We start from the raw sequence: 19,294 nt of genomic DNA, 5'->3' as shown, positions 1-19,294 counted from the left end.
GTCGTCGCCACGGTTCTGACTTTGTAGATAGGAAAATGAACAATTCTCTGCCCCACCCCCAGATATGTTCTAGGGGTCATAAGATTGCTCTCTAAGTGTCGTTAAAGCCAAGGCAACAAGTGCCTTTACAGCTTGTTTTCATTGGAAGCGTGTTAAATGAAAATACTCTGAAGGAAGCATGAAGTAAAATGGAGAAAACATTACCATACATCAAGGACTTATATATATCCCTGAATATATATAAATTCTGAATTCCTTCTAAAATTCTGTTTAAGTTGAATCTGGGTGTATCAACTGACTGCATGTTTTTAAGGCATTTCTCAAGCACACATGCAGCAGTGTTGCAGTCTGGAAACAGTAAGTGTTCTCACACACTGCTAATGTTCACATGTCAAAAACTATCTGAGGTTGTTGACCAGAAATGTTTTCCTAATTCAATAACCTTAAGCCAAAGAAACAAGGGATTTCTAAGTTGTTTGTTTATTTATTGCATTTCTTCACCGCCCAATAGCCGAAGCTCTCTGGGCGGTTTACAAAAATAAAACAATTCAAGTATAAAACCATAATATAAAATACAATATAAAAGCACAACCAAGATAAAAACAGCAGCAATGCAAAAATACAAATTTAAAATACAAATTTAAAACAGCACATTCAAATTAATTTATAGACTGTTAAAATACTGGGAGAATGAAAAGGTCTTCACCTGGCATCTAAAAGAATATAATGTAGGTGCCAAGCGAACCTCTTTAGGGAGCTCATTCCACAGCCGGGGTGCCACAGCAGAAAAGGCCCTCCTCCTGGTAGCCACCTGCCTCACTTCCTTTGGCAGGGGCTCGTGGAGAAGGACCCCTGAGGATGACCTTAGGGTCCGGGCAGGTAGTTGTTCAACTACACTCCTTTGCTTAACATTCTCAAATATTTCCAAAGTTACTGTATGTCTGAAAGACGAACTCTGCACACCCCAGAATTTCTGGAACTCAGAACCCCAATATGCTCATCACCACATTTTTGTGGGATGAAAATGAATACATCATGTCATATAGTCAGCATTTTGGACTGCATTAAGGAATTTCCATCCCAGGTTAACTAATCAGATTAAACAAGCCCTGAATTATATTATTCTAATTTGGTGATAATCTTTTCTTCCTTCCAGCCCTTTCTACTAACTGTGATGTGCGATCAAACTGTTAGGTGGCTGACAGCTACTTAGTACAAATGCATCACAAGACAGCACCAAAAGTGTTATTATAAGACTATCCAAAAAATAAGTTCATAAGGAAGCATTTCTTGATTTGATTTATAAGATCCAGGTATCCTCCCCCGAAGAAGAGCTCATTTCTCAATGTTCCAACCCTCAAACCAGTGCTACAATTTCCCCAGTAACTAATGGAATAAGAGCAACTTGGAATACCATCTGCAACATAGTTGAATGAGTTGGACCAATAATGAATGACCCAACTGTCTCCTCCTAGGCCCACTATTTGTTATTACTTAACACCTGTATTCAACCCTTGGAAAAACCACCCATTTATCTTTATAATTCTGTTTATTCTACAGGCCAGTTAATGCCTATTCTTAAATACTTGACAGAATGGACACTTCATTTGGTAAACTTGTACCAACAGAAAATCACCTTAAACCTGATGTAACATTGTTACAGTTTTGCTAGTTACTTCACTGATAAACTTTGCACATCCAGTTCAACCTGAATGCCATAGCTGTAGCGGTATCAAAGACTCAAAATGTGCCAATTTGTCACAAAGGCTTAGACACCAACTGCAACTTGTATATTTTGATAAGATGCTTCAGGCTGGTCACCATTGCAGTTTGGATCCTTGACTGTTAAAGCTGATACAGGGCAACATCTGATCAACATCATTAATGGCTTTTAGGAAGAGGGGAGCACAGACTTTCATAAGGACGGATTTATTGGCTTTCCTCTTCAAGAGGCCATCATACCTCTTGAGTGACCAAGTTATAATCCCAACCCTCCTGTGTGAGCAGGATTGTTACGGAAGAACTCCAGGCATTCCCAGATTTCTGCTTTAGCCATTTGAAATATGGCTTTTAAGTTGGGTATGAGTTAGGGATGGCACTGACAGCCCTAATAGACAGTCCATTTCGAGGTTACGGAAAATAAATTCACCCAATTGCCCTCTTTGTGCTATTGCTTAGTCTATACTGATGTTACAGTAGAGTGGATTTTTTTTAGCCTTGCGAGGGAGTCAGTTACCCTGCATTAGGTCTGTGACATCAAAAGGCCTGATATAAGCCCAAGATGTCACTCCATCTGGCTAGCACTGGTTCAACTACTCTGATGTCACAGAGGGATTCGAAAACCTAGGGCTAGGCAACTGAATGCTTTCAGAGACTGAGGAAAAACTGAATGAGTATGTTAAATTAAGCTAACTCATTTTTGCCACAGGTTTTCAAAGGACACCTTAAAGGAGCAGATCAGTCAAAAGGTCCCAAAGCTGCTCTCAGGAAAGTCAAACAACTCTTTTTCTTTTTATCAGAGGCAGAGTGGTAAGGATTCCCCTTCAGTTTAAAATCATAATGATGTCATAGAATGTATCATGATATACCAGGTGCTGCAATGCCAAGAGTACTCAGATGTAAACGGCAAACACCTACACACTGTCGCTTTCATTTTAATGGGAATGCTCTCCAATGGTTTGCAGTACAGTACGGGTGGATTCAGCTGCCAGGAGTCATACAGTATCTGCTTAAACGCTTCCTTGCTTGCAGCTGATAAAGTCATAGGGCTGGAGCGTTCCCTGACCACATGGTAGCATCTGCTTTACTTCGGCTCTGCTTCCCTGGATTTCTGAGCTGCAAAAGGATGCTAATGCTGGGCTTAACAAAGCAGTCAGTCACAGACACTCTCCTCCTTATGCAATTTCAGATGTCACAGACGTAAGCTTTTAAGCTGTCACCTGAATCCATCTAAAATTTCAGAACGAAAAGGAGAATAACTTACATGAGCACAATTAGAGTAAAAAAAAACCAAACAGGATGTGGTCCTGCAGATTGTTCAGTAATTGTGTATTCTCTTGACAGCCCTGAGATGGACAGCAAAACAGCTGGTATATTGATCCTCTGATGGACTGCTATGTTTGGGTGGTAGGCTGCATTTGGCTTGGTTGGTCACCCATTGTGGAGGACTACATTTAAGAGCACTCCATTAAAATGACTTATGCAGCAAGAGGCTAATCTGAAAGACAAGATAATCACTGAACAATGGCAGCAGAAAGTATTACTAAAGGTATTTGGTAGGCAGGTTTTATGCTAGCATTAAAGAAAGCATAAAGCTGGAAATGAGAAGAGAGAAGTATGCTCTGCTACTTCCAGTAGCAGAGGCAGTAAGGCTATGTACACCAGTTGCTGGGAAGCATGGGTAGGACAATGCTCTTGCACTCATGTCATGCTTGTGGGTTCCTGATCAACAGCTAATTGCCCACTGTGTAACAGAATGCTGGACTATATGGATTCTTGGTCTGATCCAGCATGGCCCCTCATATGCTCTTAATTATCATGGTGTTTTTTAAAAAACAAACAAACACGTACATACAATTAAAACATCTTAACAATGATGCCAGTTACTAGAGTCTCAGGAAGGTTATTTAGAACTAGGCCTTCACATGGCAAACAAAACAGAAAAAAACAGTAACAATAGATCAGGTTCCATCAAATTAAGTCTAAACCAGCTTTACAGCAACTCCGAATTTTTCATCAGATAGAATGAAGATAGCTCCAATTCTCCAATATATAGAAAGCAAGGTTACATATCAAAATATTTTGTATCACTTTAAATCTCTTCTTTATCCAATCCTAAAACAGATGGGTGTACAGCCATTATCAGCTTGAATCCTTAAATTCTATCACATCTCAGATGAGATACAAATCCCATCTTAAAATGGCAGAAATATTTGCATAGGTAAGAAGTTTGTGTATTGGTTTATAAAGCAATGGATGGAATGTACAGTATTTAATTGTAGAGACTGTGCATGTGGCATTTCTTTCATCTATCCAAATGCAGTATGTGTAATCAAATAAATGATTAACAGGGTGCTAGAACGAGTTTAGTAAGGAATACATCACAGTCAGTGGCTCAGTTCGGACAACACACTAGTCAACTGTGGTCTTAGAACTCCATGGTGGAGTTATTACACCACAGTTGAGAAACGTGTTGTCTGGCGGGAAAACTCCACACAATGGTGGACGTTTTTTTTGAAAACACTCTACCCAGAATATCCACGCTGTGCAGAGAAGAGTTCTTGCACAACTATTGTGTTGTGTGTTGGGCTCCATGGAGATCTCTGTTGCATTTTGACTTTTCGCACTGGGTACAGAGTTCCCTGGTAAGAGCAGCAAAAAGAACAAGTGCTGCTGTAGGAGAGCCTCCACAATTGTTTTTTGCAGCAATTGCTGATGGGCTACCATCAGGAGGACCAGGGGAGGAGAAAGGGTGGAGGAACTGTCAATTAAACATTGCAATGGATTTTACTTATCTCCACGGTAGCCCACAGTCACTCAACAGTGGAGTTAGAACATGTTGTGTGGGGTGAACCCCCTAACAACTCAACCGTTGAGTGGAGTTTTCACACCGTGCTAATGCGTTGTCTGAACTAAGCCAGTTAGTAGTATACATACTGAATTGCCAATGTATATTTTTTAGAAAGAGGAGGGTCAAGTGGGTTGGCTTTTTATATAACTTCAAAAAAAAGTATCACCTCAGAGTGTATGTCTTGGATCTTAGTATAACTTAAGGAAATGCATGGAAGGAAATTTTTATCCTTGTCCTTGAAACATGTTGATCCCACGCTGGCTGGGGGATGCTGGGAGTTGTGGGACTTTTTTCTGTCTTAACAGACATAGGATTGCATCCTGAATAGATTATTATTTATACTTCTTCATTCTTACAAGCAGGCCTTGCACCTCTTTGTCCCGCTGTATACATTTTGCATGCTTTCTTTTTCTACCTATAGCAGGAATGGCTTTAAAATACTCCCGTATAAGGTCTTTTTATGACCAGCACCCATTATGTTTGAGATTAACAGCACAATCCTATATATAACTCCTTAAAATAAGTTCCACTGAGTTCAATGGGGCTTGCTCCCATGTAAGTGGGTAGAGGGTTGCAGCCTTAGTATGGGAATACATGAAGATGCACAATGGACAATTTTCTCTCTTCTTTATCTTTCCAGTGTTACTCCTTTCTGCTTCACTTCATCTTGGCCTAACCCTGCCCTCACAAAAAACAAAGTAGCAAACAAAAATGAAATGCCCATGACTAATAATGACCGAGCAGGGGAAAAAAATCAAATGTATTTTTAAAAATTCCCTCCCCCCCAATGCTGGATCAAACCAAGGGTCCATTTAGTTCAGCATTCTGTTCACAACATGGCCAACCAGCTGATGACGGGGAACACACAAGAAGGACACGAGTGTAAGAACACCCTCTGCTCATGTTCCCCAGCAACCGGTGTACACTGGCATACTGCCTCTGATACTGGAGGTAGCATAGAGCCATCAGGACTAGTAGCCATCAATAGCTTTCTCCTCCAGGGATTTATCCAACCCCCTTTTAAAGCCATCCAAATTGATGGCCATCACCACAACTTGTGGCATTGAATTCCATAGTTTAACAATGTGCTATATGAAAAAGTACTTCTTTTATTTGTCCTGAATTTTTAAGCATCAATTTTTATCGACCGTTTTATATTGCCTTTCTGTCTTAACTTGTCTGCCTTGCTTGGCTCAAGTCCATCCCCACATAAGCATAGAACAACAAACCTATCTAGTCTGTGTCTTTGCTCCTTTAGTCAGAGAAACCTAAAGCTCAGAACTTCCAAGAAGCAAGACTTGATAGTTAAGCTGTTTAGAGCCATTTTCATGAGATGAAAAACTGAAATGAATGCCCATGTTTGACTGGTAGGTAACTTCATTTGTATGAGGATGTAAGGGTAGGTATAGCATGTGATTGGTGAGATTTAATTGTAACTATGTTATTTTTAAGTGAGAGAGAAATGTAGTATTTTATTTATGATTTTTTTTTTAAAAAATTAAATTAATCAATTTTTTAAATCATTGATTTTTATCCATTCCGATTCACTTCTGCTTATCACAGGGACTTGACTTCTTGTTCTCATTGCAGCTCCTTAAAGCAAAACACAGGCCACTTCCAAAGATCTCTTGAATTTGGAAAGTGGCTTGTTGGACAGCACAGAGATGCCCCAGAATCCCCTTCTTTGGATCCTGGCTTTATGTGAAAACAATTTTTGCCACAGATTCACTTTGCTTAATCTCATAGTACAACACTGTAGCATATCTCATTGTGTTGATGGTGCAACTTTTTAGCATTTCTAATTATGTCTTTTTTTAGCCTACTTTATTTCGCAAAAGTCATAAATACACATTTGAAAACTCCTATAGATTGATGAGGTACTTTCAGGAACTGGCATTAGATTATACACCACTAAAATACTACATTCCAGGTTGACAGCCTCTTTAAATGTTTGATAAATGTGTTATATTTGCAATATCATTAGTTTATTCCAGCATTGCCTTAGCCTTAGCAGCTCTGCAGTCTCTCAGGGTGAAAGGGAACAATGCCTATATCAGATAGTATGTCCTTGTTTCTCTTATCAGTCACATTAAGGAAATAGTTGATTGCTCTTTAGTTATCTTACTACCATCTTTAATTTGAATTGCCTGTCCTTCTGATGGATGGATTTAACTTGATAGTGTACAGCCAATATTTTACTACTGGGCAATATGGTTTTAAGATAATTCCAGAGCTGCATTGTGTTGACCCACATACCCACTTCAACACTGATATCCCAGTCATGTCTAGTCAGACATCCTACTGAGTTCAATGGGACTTGCTCCCAGGTTAGCAAGGACAAGATGCAGCATAAGGCTAATTTTGCAATGTGTGAGAAAGTGTTCAGACAATCATATTGTGACCTAGTAAGCCAATATATGAATGAGCTTTGGCTCCTACCATGAAGGGAGTTCCTTCACACCTCCCTTCATGGTGGGAGCAACAAATCAGGATGTATAATTATGATTTATAGGAAACTATGGTTAAAAGCTTTGAAACAAGCTAGGCTACAAACCAACTTCAAAGCTAGGTTTAATATTTTACATTGTTCTGAAGTTACTGCAATTTCCCGGTTTGAACAAAACTATACTTAGTTGAAGACTGCCTGATTTGTTTAGTCCAGTGGTTCCCAAAGTGGGAGGTACCACCCCCTTGGGGGTGGTGGGATTGCATAGGGGGGCATTAAGAGGCAGGGGACGCTTGAGATGGTCTTTTCCAAGAAGCGCCTCTCCAGAAGGTCTTAAAACCCAGGGATGTTTTTATGGGAGAAAGTAGTTTCGTCCCAAGCCATATAGGGGAAGAATCCACCCGTGTATTAATACCATTTAAGAAGAGTCCTTTTAACGGTGAATTGAAATGTTTCAAAAGCACCAAAATGCTAATGAAGAGACATACCCTGCTTGGTGTGCCCTGCCACGCCAGCTGCAAAACAGAGGCGTTCGCTCTCTTTTCCCTCCCTCCCTCGGCAAGCCTGCGGCGGGTGCTTCCCATTTAAAGGGGCTGCGCACAGGGGGCACTGGGCATGAGTTTGTGGAACCAAGGGGGCGGTTACCAGAAAAAGTTTGGGAACCACTGGTTTAGTCCTTCCACAAAGGCAGGTGAGAAAAGGGGTTGTCTGCATGGCTGAAATGCCTGCTCATTTCTCAGTTTATGAAGCCAACATATGATTGTCTGAGCTCTCTGACACACAATGCAAAACAGTCAATGGGCCTGTTCAGACAACATGCTAAGCCATAGCTTGGCTGCTAACCCTTTTGCAGCAAATGGTTACTGAGCATATTTAAACCATGGCTAGGTAGCCACCATGGTTAGGAATGGTTCACACAGCATGCTAAGTCATGGTTCACACGACACTCTAAGCTATAATGTTTAGCTTAATGCTTAACCACCATGGCTTAGCGTGCTGTCTGAACAGGGTCACTGTGTCCAAGACTGTGCTTTCTCTCCCACAGTGCGTTGCTTCAGTTGCAATGCCAAACCAGCTTGGCATTACTGGAATGAATGAGTCCTGTACCTGCACTCTCCCCACTCGGCTCCACTTGCCTAGTAACTTCTTTGTTTTTAGAAAACCACAGTTTGCCCTTTCAAACACAAAGCCCCCTTAATTTTAAATCCATAAAAAAAAAACTGTTGCACAGTTCTTTCGATGCTAGGGAATAATTATTGCCATGTTTCTGAACTGCTAGAGTTGAATAGGATGGCATGATCATCACCTCTCTTTTATCTCAAGAGAGGGGCCTGTTCAGAATACTCCCTCTGGAACATGGCTTCAACCCTAACAGTGTGTAGACTGTTCATTAGGACAGAGGATGTCCCCTGATTCTACAATTCAAGTGCCACAGGGTTTGGATTACATGATCTAGAAGATCACTCATTCACGTAAAAATAGTATTTCCCATTTTGGATGTTGCATTCTATAAATAGAGAGGAAGGCAGAGAAGACCACACAGAAACCCAATCTCAGTGCATGAAGAGGTCATGGGAGTACCACACTACTGCCTGAATCAACAAGCTAAAATGACCATGCACAAAGACATTCTGACTCAACACCACCTTGAATTTTCCCCACAGAGCTATTCAGTTGCTATCTGTGGTTAAACATGGGCATCCACACCTTAGGGAATATTTATAATAATGTGTCTTTCAAATCCTTTGACACTCTCTAGTGTGAAAATGGACTTTCTAGCAGTCAAGTACAGAAGCACTATTAAGCTCAGACTCTGTTTTGGAATGGTCTGAGGACAAAAGTAAACCCAAAGGGGAAAACCCCCACAATCTTGTATGCCATCTGCAATAGAGTATTTCTTCTGGTGACTGAAGAATTCAATAATAGTGACAGAGTAAGAGAGGATTCATTTCACGTTTCTCAGTTCAGTATGTGGCTCCCCTAGAGAGAATAGGGAGTTTCAAAGAATAATATTTTTGCACTTGTCTTAGCAAATTACCTTCTCTGTGGAATGTCTCACACAACATGTTTTAGCACCTATCATATTTGAGAAAATACACACACTTGGGTATATATCTCATTTAGATTCAATGCAATTTAAATATATTCAATATTATGAAGCCCTTGAAAAGGTAAGATGTTTGCTTACACAGTGCAATTTAAAAGCTTCAGTTGAGACTTCCCAACATTTGACTATGTTAGTTCATTTTCAAAATTTCAAACAGACTGTTCATATTCAGTAATAAATCCTATTCTAACAGATTCAAAAGATAAGCATTAAAGTTTCTTTAAGCAACTATGAAAGCTAAAAGACAAACTCGTCAAAAATAAGACTCAGCAGCTCAGATCAAACAACATGTTAGACAACGCAGTGTGCAAACTCCACTCAGCAGTTGAGTTTTTAGGAGGTACTCCCCACACAACATATTCTAACTCCACCATTGTGTGTCTGTGGGATACTGTGGAGTTGAGTAAAATCCATTGTGATGTTTGATTGACAGTTCCTCTGCCCTCTCTACTCTCCCAGTCCTCCCAATAGTATCCCATCAGCCATTGCTGCAAAAATAAATAAAAAAATAACGACAGCTCAGCACTCTTGCCAGGGAACTCTGTTCCCAGTGGGAAAAGTCAACTCAATGCAACGGAAAATTCCACGGAACCCGCCACACAACACGCAACACAACAGTTGTGCAGGAACTCTTCTCTGCGCAGCATGGATATTCTGCATGGAGTGTTTTCCAAAAAAACTCCACTGTTGCATGGAGTTTTCCCACCGGACAACACATTTCGCAACGGTGGTGTAAAAACACCATGGAAAAATGTGTTGCCTGAACCGAGCCAGGTTCTCTCCAACACAGAAGATTATTGAAAACTGAACATCATTTAGCAGAGATGATTTCTTTTTTTACGTTTTCCAGGAAAAGTTAGATACAAAGTGAATCCATACAAAATTAAACCAGAATTTGAGGGAAATTACATTGGAGATACCAAAGAAGCTTATGTGTTTAGACATAAGTATTTCACTTCATTGGAAATTAACGAACATTACACTGTCACAGTTCTGGCTTAAGCCAGCTACTTTGGCTTGTAAAAATAATAATACAGAAATCATTTTCTCTCTCATTAGCTTTTGTTTAGAAGTTTAAATGATCTAGTATGATTTTGTGAATTTCAGACATTTTGATGCATGGCTATTTTGATCTGACAACTTATAACTTCGAGTAATTGGGGGTTTTGTGTGCATTCCTTGAGTTCCTTGTTTCTTTTTACACTACATATTTCTACTTAAAAACAATAACCAACTATAGTGCATATTTTCTTTAGTTGGACCTTTATATTTAAAATTCATGACCTGCTGATATTTGGTCTATTAGATCCCTCCTGGTTTCTAAGAAATCCCTCAAACACATAATTACTCCAATCTGTGTTCTCTTAATTATATTATTATTTATATCTTTCTTCATTTCTGCCTTCTTCTTTTTTCTTTCCCGTTCCCTTTTTCTTCTTCTTTTTCTTAATTAATTAGATGGTAATGTTTCAGGCAGGGCCTTTAATTTTTGTACAGTGCCAAGTTTCTACAGGCACATAACAACATCAACCTCTGAATAGGAGGCCGCCAAATCCATCTCAAATCTTTTTAACTATGACTCACTGCCGGAACTGAGCTAAAACTAGGACACTCAAGTAAAATTAAGGAGGGTCCTAGTGTTTATTTTATCATGAGCTGGCAATGACCACCTGTAAGCACAATCCTGCTGCCTACACCTCATCGCTAAACCCTAGTTACATTTTTTCAGTTGCACAGGGACTATAAAGAATATTTGGATGTCAATCATATAATAAGCACTTTGGCATAAAAGACTTTGGTTCAGACACATTGACTTCAGCTTGAAGGTCTTTCAAGAATTCCTTTATCTAAGATTCCTGCAGAGTGATAAAAAAAGCACTTGCAATTCTTATCAATATGTTTTCTAATCACAAAGGCCCAAGATGCCAGCATGTAATTTGGCACTGTTTCAAAACTGCACATAAGTATCCCACAGCTAAAATGAAGACCGAGAGTAGCTAAGAAACTGCAATATAGATCATTTCCACACAAAAGAAGTGCTTTATTCTATTTACAGAAGCTGATTTAATCTCCAATTAAAACCAACAATATGGGACACAATGACCCTGGCAATATGTGACACAATGACACCAGCAGCATGGAGCTCTTTAGATTGCCTTGCCCAAAACATCCTCAAAAAAGAGAAACTACAAAGATACAGATGCACATGGAATCCAATGTAAGCTATATTGATGTAGTCAAATACACGCAAACTTAACATGAATATCAGATTTCAAGATTCCATCAGAAAAACACAAATGGTACAGCTTCTAGACTTATCCACGAACTTTGATATCATTATTTCATTGGTACTAAATATAACGCTGCCAGAAAAGCCAAAGAATATTCTGCTCAATAATGAAAAGGAAGCACAGGTTTGGTTCCTTTAGTTCTTCTCCACCTTCCAATATAACTTCTTGTTAAATGTCTTTCTATAGTTAGAAACTGAACAGTCACATTCCACCAAATACATTAATTGACAATAAATCCTTTTGGGTCATTATACCAATCATATCCAAAATTCAGCTGCACAAAGAATACTCCAGCTAAGCCAGCAAATATTATTCATGTGATAATCACTGCACATTACAGGCATCACTGTAGTTTCGGTTCATTGAACAGTTAGTAGCATAAGCTTAATTTTTACACAATGCTGCGTTAATTACATGGTATGCTTGCTGTTATTTCCTACGACCTGACAAAACTATAATGAACATTTTATGATACAGACAGATGAGTAACTCCCTTGTTTTTGTTTACAATTTGTCCTACTGGGTTTTTTGAATGTAAAATATCTGAATGAAGGAGAAAGGTACATGATATTTGAGCAGGAGCAAAACACACACACCCCAGAGCGAGTTTTTATGGAGTTCTATGAAGATACATATGAAAAGATACATAGGCCCCAGTGTCAGGAGCAAGTCCATTCTCCCTAGTGTGAGGCTACGGGCTCTTGCAGCTTCAATCACACTTGGAAGAAGGAGACATACATCATTCAAGACAGGAAGTGGCGGAGGAAATCCTCTAAGATTCTCCTGGAGTCAAAGCAGAATCTTTCCAAGAACTTATTGGATAGGATGGTCAAGCTCACAGATCACCCTCCAACACCTCACCCCCAGGAATTCAGTCTTTGTCAGAGGGGGAGGGAACATCGGAGTTGAGAAACCACAGAGTTGAAAGGTTGTCACACAGAGGAGGGCCAGGATCTCTTCTCAATCATCCCAGAGTGCAGAACACAGAATAATGGGCTCAAGTTAGAGGAAGCCAGATACTGGCTGGACATCAGGAAAAACTTCCTGACTGTTAGAGCTGTATAACAATGGAATCAGTTATATAGGGAGGTTGTGGGCTCTCCCACACTAGAGGCATTCCAGAGGCAGCTGGACAACCATCTGTCATGGATGCTTTAAGGTGGATTCCTGCATTGAGCATGGGGTTGGACTCGATGGCCTCATAGGCCCCTTCCAACTCTACTATTCTATGAGAGTCCACTACAGAGTTAAGCAAGTGGATTTGAGAAGGAGTGGGAGGCATTTTACTAGGTTGGCCACTCAACAGAAGCTTCACCTTGAAGAGCCTCCCTTAAGGAGGGATTCAGTAAAAGTCTGTTAGGCACTGCAGAAAACTATCCATTTGGTTGATAGGCAATTGCCTTGCTTCGTTAGACTAATTAAGCTTAGAAGATAGCTCCTAGCCTTCACACTCCCTTCAGGTGTGAAGAGATGTCTATTTACTGAATAAAGCTTTGTAGATTGCACAGCAGACCTCTTTATTGTCTCACATCTCAGCAGGAGGGCTTAGAATCATGACAACAGCTTGCAAACAATGGTGTAGCTATTGTACAATTAAAAGGGAATTCAATTCGTTTCAACAACAGCTTCACAAGAAGTGTACAGGAGGTAGACTGATGGGGCACCAGTGAATTTCTGGGCTATTGCCTAGTGCCTACTGGGATTCTTGCAAAGCAAGCACAGGCAGCTTGATCCTGCCATTGCCATATATCGCACTGGGCAACTCTTGAACTGCACATTGTTTTGCTTTGGCTAGGAGGTAGGAAACTTGGCTAGCATGACAGAACTGTAGGGAAGTGGCTCCTGCTCCTACCGCCATGTCCATTTTAGAGGTAGGAAATAGAAGAGACTTGAGCCTCCTTTACGCATTCATCATCTGAACAGGATTCAATGGGATTAAAGGGAAGCAGGACTACACTGCTGCCCTCGCCCCTCATGTTGTGCAGCTTCCACGGCCCCACCACCAACATCCATGCGTTGAGTGTGGATGTCTGCCTAGGCAATTAGAATTTCCATGCATTCTGCAGCTCTGTGTATCTGTGTAGGCTTCCCCACTGCAGATGTCCACTAGTCAGAGCCAGGGAAGCCATGTGGTATGGCAGGTGGAGCCAGAAGCATGGCCCTGCTTTCCTTTCATTGTGTGGAGCTGGGGCTTTGCAGTGAATCGAATCTGTTTCCTCTGGCACTATGACAGCTTTACAAAACAAAGCGATTACACAAATTTGAAGAAGAAATGGGACTTCCATATTCAGAGGAAATATACAGAGTGTGTTTCGGATCCCAGCCATGTTCTAGTCACAGTGCTGAGTTGACCATAGCATTAAAACACACACACACACACACACACACACACACAGAAACAATGATGCTAAGTTCGGACAACCATCTCCAAGTATAACATATAAACAAAGCTCAATACTATCTGAAAGTGATCTGACCAATCAAAATTCATCTCCCATCACTAAAAGCTAAGGAAGTTGACACCACAGGTGTTTTCAGTAGTATTGAATAGCATGAACTTAAGCATCACATTTTCTCTACGGTCTATTACTCCTATAATAAGCAGGAAATTACATTTCGGTTCATGGAAGGTTTTTGTGTGTGTGTGTTTTTGAAAAAGTAAAGCATTTCACATTAGCAAATAGAATGCCACTAAAAGGACCAAGCAGACTCACCAAGCTCATTGAGGCTCTGAGCAGCTTTTGTTATCTCTCTGCTTCCTCCCTGCAGCTGCCCTTGAAGTCTCTTGCTGAGATACAAGATGCGTATTATTCTCCGCAGCAAGTCACAGGCAGCCTTGATAGGAAAACATAGCTTAAGAATATAGCCAATATGTCTGATCATTATACCGTTTTAAGTACCAACTGTGGAAACACTGTACACATTTTTCTGGGCTTACAATACGAGCTTGATCATATTACAGTTCAGTTCATGGTTTGATATTGTCTGGCATGTGCTGTCGTTAAACGCACGCCACAGAAGGTTGTAGTTACAAGCTACCCTGCAGGGATGGAAGGGCATTTAGTCATAAATACAGAATGAGAGAATATCATAGGATAAAGCTTGAAATTCGGCTCTGTCAAAACCATGGAGAGTTTTGCTATGGACTTCAATAGGAGCAGGACTGGATCCAAAATTTACATCTTTTCTGGAAATAACCCAGGATGTTTATATTCAATTTCAAGGCCCCAAAATGAATGCCGGAGACGGGAACTAATTCTGCATGCAGAAATTCACAAATCAGCAGAACGCACAAATGTTAGCTTCCTCCACTGGATCTTTTTTCTTTAAGCAGTCATCCTACGTGCCCCTTAAAAATAACCTGGCTTAAAATAGTATCTGAATGCAATACTACTACATTAAAGAATATACTCAAAATATCTTAAAACTGAATCCATTTATTCCTCCATCAAACACACCAGGTTAAAGCTTGGTTTACTTCATATAAGAACAAACTGGGGCAAAAATATCTGGCTTTTTGAAGTCTAATGTTATAAATATGGCATAGTCACTCAAAAACTGTATTTAGATCATGATCCAAACAATATAGACATTTAGACCTAGTTCAGCTGTAACGCTAAACAAGGAATGAGGAACATCTGGCCCAGGCCGGCTCCTCTTTGGCCCACAGGCAAGGCCAGAGCAACCAAATGCTCAGTAACTTCACACTCAGATGGTACTTCAAGAAGTCATCTGAGATGCTGAGGCCGGAGCTCAGCTGGCTCCTGGGAGCACCCGGCGGAGTGCGCTTCACTCTTCCTTCGCCTTCCCCATGTGAGAAAGGTGAAGGATGAGCAAAGCTGCCTGTGCACTCAGCCAGTGTGCCCAGGAGCTGCCTGAGCTCCAGCTTCAGGGCTCTGCTGATTTCAGTTGTTTGAGATTCTACATATCAGCTCATGTGTAGACATTTGGCACTCTCTATTAAAGGGTATCAGCAGTCGTGATCCTAATACATCAAAAGGGGAACCTGGGTAGTATCCAATAGAGTGGTGCACGCATGGCGAGCCCCACCGGCCCTGGTCGATGCACGCATGCCCAGCCCTGCCAGTCCAGGTCCGCATGCAGCCCCTGCTGTGTATGGATGTGATACTGTTCTTCCTGGAGCAAGCCCCGATATGTGTGAAAACACTGGTTTCTGGAAGGGGTGCAACCTGCCCCTTCCAGAAATCAGCATTTTTGCATGTGGAGTATAATCACCGCTGCACGTGGACCAGGGCCTGGCAGGTCTTTCCATGCATGTATCACTGCTATTGGATACTAACCCATGTGATTAGAAATCTGAGGACTGAATGGATTTTGGGGGGAGGTTGGGGATTTATGTTTGTTTAGACTGTTGTAACCTACACAAGTTGTTAAAAACACACACCAAAGACATCTGAGACACGTGCTTCATTGAAAATTGCCTAGTGACAAATAGTCTCTCCAATTTCGTAACAATTTTCTATATTATAGAATATGCACTTCAGACATTTTGACGGTTAACATATTCTGTTGAGAGCACTATCTCTGCCACTGGAAAAAAAGAGAAGTATATGCAGATCTTTTTGCTTTTATTGAAACACATTGTAGGCGCAGCCTAAAATATAGTTAACTGACACAAGCTCTTAATCGTTGCACAGTTCGAGTACTGTAAAGCTGGGGCAATTTCAGGGAAAAATATGTATTATAATTGTCAAGAGTTCTAGAAGTGCCAAAACATGTCGAAGAGTGGATCAAGCAAAGCCTAACCATTAGGGCAAAACTATTGCTAGTGCACAGACACTGGAACTGGCAGAATTGGGTAGTTAAATTTTAAAAGACAATGGTGTTTAAGCTTGCTATACAAACCATAGTTCCTTGCAAATAAAATCCAAATAAAAACATCATTATGCTTTGCTTGCTCCGCACCATTTAAGTGCAGCTACCAATTCCATCACACTCAAATAACAAGCTACTATTGCAATATATCTTGGTGCAGATGGTCAAGCAGTCCTTATAGTTTAAAAAAGGGTAAAAGGAAATACATTGGAATTAAGATTCTATGGTGGCAACTTAACACTGACTATTGCTATGGTTGAAAAAGTCAGATTTGCACAGGTTACAGTAAAATACCATTTGGGAACAAGGATACAAAACTGGAGAAAGCTGTTGGTAATGAACTACCTAGGACTCTTTTTTTAAAACCAGGTATCAGTCAAAATGTATTGATCTGATTGACAACAAGCTTTTACAACATTTTGCCAAGGGAAGCCTTTTAAAGGAGTGTTTACATTGCTAAGTATTCTTTCATATTTGGTTTCCCAAAGTCCTGGAAAATTGCATATTTGTTCAACTGCAATTGGTGGGAATCAGAGAGAAACAGACACCTAACTCTAAACTAAAGAGGCTACAGCAAAAACCCAAGAAAAAATAACCCCATTAAAATCCTTGATTGAAACGAGCAATAATAAATAAGTGGGAAAGGCCTCACAGAGATGCACTACACATCCGTATTGAGAAACTTTTTTCTGCTTACAATTATTTTTCTCTCTTTACAAGAATTTTTGAAGTATTCAGTATACATATTCAATAGTTTCAATTATTCATTCTGGGAGTGTTTCCCACTCCAACCAGTAACCATAGCAACACTCTACATCCAGCCAGAAGAAAGACTACACAGTTATCTCTGGCCACCATTAATCCTTGTTCAGCTCAAATGTTGAAGATGCAAAGAAACACTTTCCAAAATGCTTCCTATACAACACGTCTCCTATTCTCATAATTATTATATTCCTTCCATTTTAGAGTATCACTAGATAAATAGCTCTTTGAAATACTATTTTGCAACCAAAAGAAAGGTATTTCTGGGAAGTAAGAGAAGACGGATATAATGGAACTTACCTGAAGCCTTGCTAACTGCGCAGTGCGAGACACTATTTTGCTGTATGGATCAATAATTTTGCCTCTGATTCTAATGAAAAATGAAATGTGTTTTAGAATTCATGGTAGTACACAAGAATTTGGAACTTCTGGTGACATTAATACAGATGGCATACCTGTCAACAGTACTTTGCAGGGCACTAATTCTGGTCTGCATCATTTCAAGAACACCTGCATGAGAGATTATTAAACAGAGAAAATCAGTATTTCAGCAGCAGAGACAGGACAGAAAATGAACTTAACCTGAACTTAAAATCATAGAAGTAGCTTCAAAATATTTAAATCTTTAACAATTTCTATAGCATTTCCCAGTGTGCAAAGAGCTTTATTGTTCTTATCACATTTACAGTGTCATCCTAATTTTATTCTTTACTCATACAAATCCCTTTCAGTCCAATGGGACTTACTTTCTTCTAAGTATGTTTAGCACTGAAACCTTACAGAGCAATCCTATACATGCCAACTGAGATGTAAGCCCTATTGAGTTCAATGAGACTTACTCTCAGGTATGTGTTATATGACTGCAGCCTTAATCATACAACCAACTTTGTTAGAGTAGTCAGTTGGAGAAATGTTGACTTGACCAAAATTACCTAGGTTCATGTTTGAGTGGGAATTTGAAGCCATGCCGCTCACATTCCAATCCAAAACTGTACCTAAAAGCCTAGCGATTGCTTTAGCAAACTGAAATCTGAAGTTGCTTACTTAAAAGTACCTACTGTTGTTGACAGTTCTGTAACTATTAATAGTATTATGCTACATTTACAAGGGCTTTAGAATCCATTATTTTCTAGAAAAATCAATCTTAGTACTTAGTACACAATAAGTACTAAGAGAAAATACGATAACCGGTTCAAGGCATACAGGGAATATTGATTTCCCTACTGTTATGACTCCTTGTATCTGTATTCAACAATCAACACTACCAAGAGATTTTTCCTTACTCCACAAATCCCAGTATTCCCCAGATGACACAGCCAAATACAATGTTAGGAAATCAATTAGATTTTATAATTCTTACAACGTACGCCAAAACAAGTTTACTTGGAAGCTAGATGCACAAAGTTCAGTGTAAATAAATTTAGGATTGCAACCTAACAATCTGGTTCTTTGCATATTTACTCTCCAATATCTAGGAGGGGAGCTCCAATGACAAAGCATCAAGATAATACGAAATTAAGCAGACAAATGCCCATGCAACAAAAACGCAAGTGCTACTTGCCCATTTAATTCATCCTTTAATAATTAGCAGCTGAAGCTGAAACAAAGGCACAACAAAGGGAGCTCAGTCCCAGGAGGTTAATCCCTTAGGAATTTACAATTCAGGAGTTAAAATCAAGAGAGAAAATCCTGTAGATATGTACAAGTCTTGCAGCTTTGTTCTAGCAGAGATGTCTTGAGCAGATACAGCAAACCTCAACCAGATAGCCAGACGAAACCCAAGTTTGGAAAGGTTTTTTTTTTAAAAAAAAAAGGAATATATAGCTGGGTGGATACTATTTTGCTCATGCGACATTTGTAGGCTTCCCATAAACATCCTAGTTGGTCCCTGTGGGAACAAAATGCTGGACTGGATAGGCCTTTGGTCTGATCTGTCAGGACTCTTCTCATGTTCTATATCAGGGTTACTGAATTTCAAGGCCACAGGCCAAATCTGGTCTACCTGTGAGCCAAATTCACCCCCAGGGTGCCCTGGATGGCCCTGCCTCTTCCCCAGGTCCCTTAGAAGGCACCCATTCCTTGGGGGATAAACAGCCAGACACCTTTCCACACTGAGGATATATTGCTAATACTTGGTGATTTGATCATTAGACACATAGACAACTGCATTTGTAAAAGGCATGCAGATTACATGGTTACTTGTCTGTTTTGTGTGAAGGTTGTAGATGACAAACGCTGTCTAGATAGCCTGGTAGAGTCAACGGTTGTGGTGCATGTTGGCA

The 19,294-nt window shown here is 40.1% G+C and overlaps 1 protein-coding gene across 1 annotated transcript in view; it reads right to left on the bottom strand.

Moving 5' to 3' along the window:
• Window positions 1-19,294, bottom strand: part of COG5 (component of oligomeric golgi complex 5) — a 166,089-nt gene that overhangs the window by 134,941 nt on the left and 11,854 nt on the right. Inside the window, exons 4-6 of the mRNA XM_063134149.1 lie at window positions 17,468-17,522; window positions 17,313-17,382; window positions 14,129-14,249 (exon numbers count right to left, since the gene is read on the bottom strand). Of these exons, the coding sequence (XP_062990219.1) occupies window positions 14,129-14,249; window positions 17,313-17,382; window positions 17,468-17,522 (246 nt within the window). The remainder of the gene's footprint in view (window positions 1-14,128; window positions 14,250-17,312; window positions 17,383-17,467; window positions 17,523-19,294) is intronic.

The sequence above is a fragment of the Elgaria multicarinata genome, chromosome 9, assembly GCF_023053635.1.
Source record: "Elgaria multicarinata webbii isolate HBS135686 ecotype San Diego chromosome 9, rElgMul1.1.pri, whole genome shotgun sequence".
Lineage (NCBI taxonomy): Eukaryota > Metazoa > Chordata > Lepidosauria > Squamata > Anguidae > Elgaria > Elgaria multicarinata.
The sequence above is the reverse complement of the archived record's forward strand: the minus strand, read 5'-3'. Positions and strand labels throughout refer to the sequence as shown.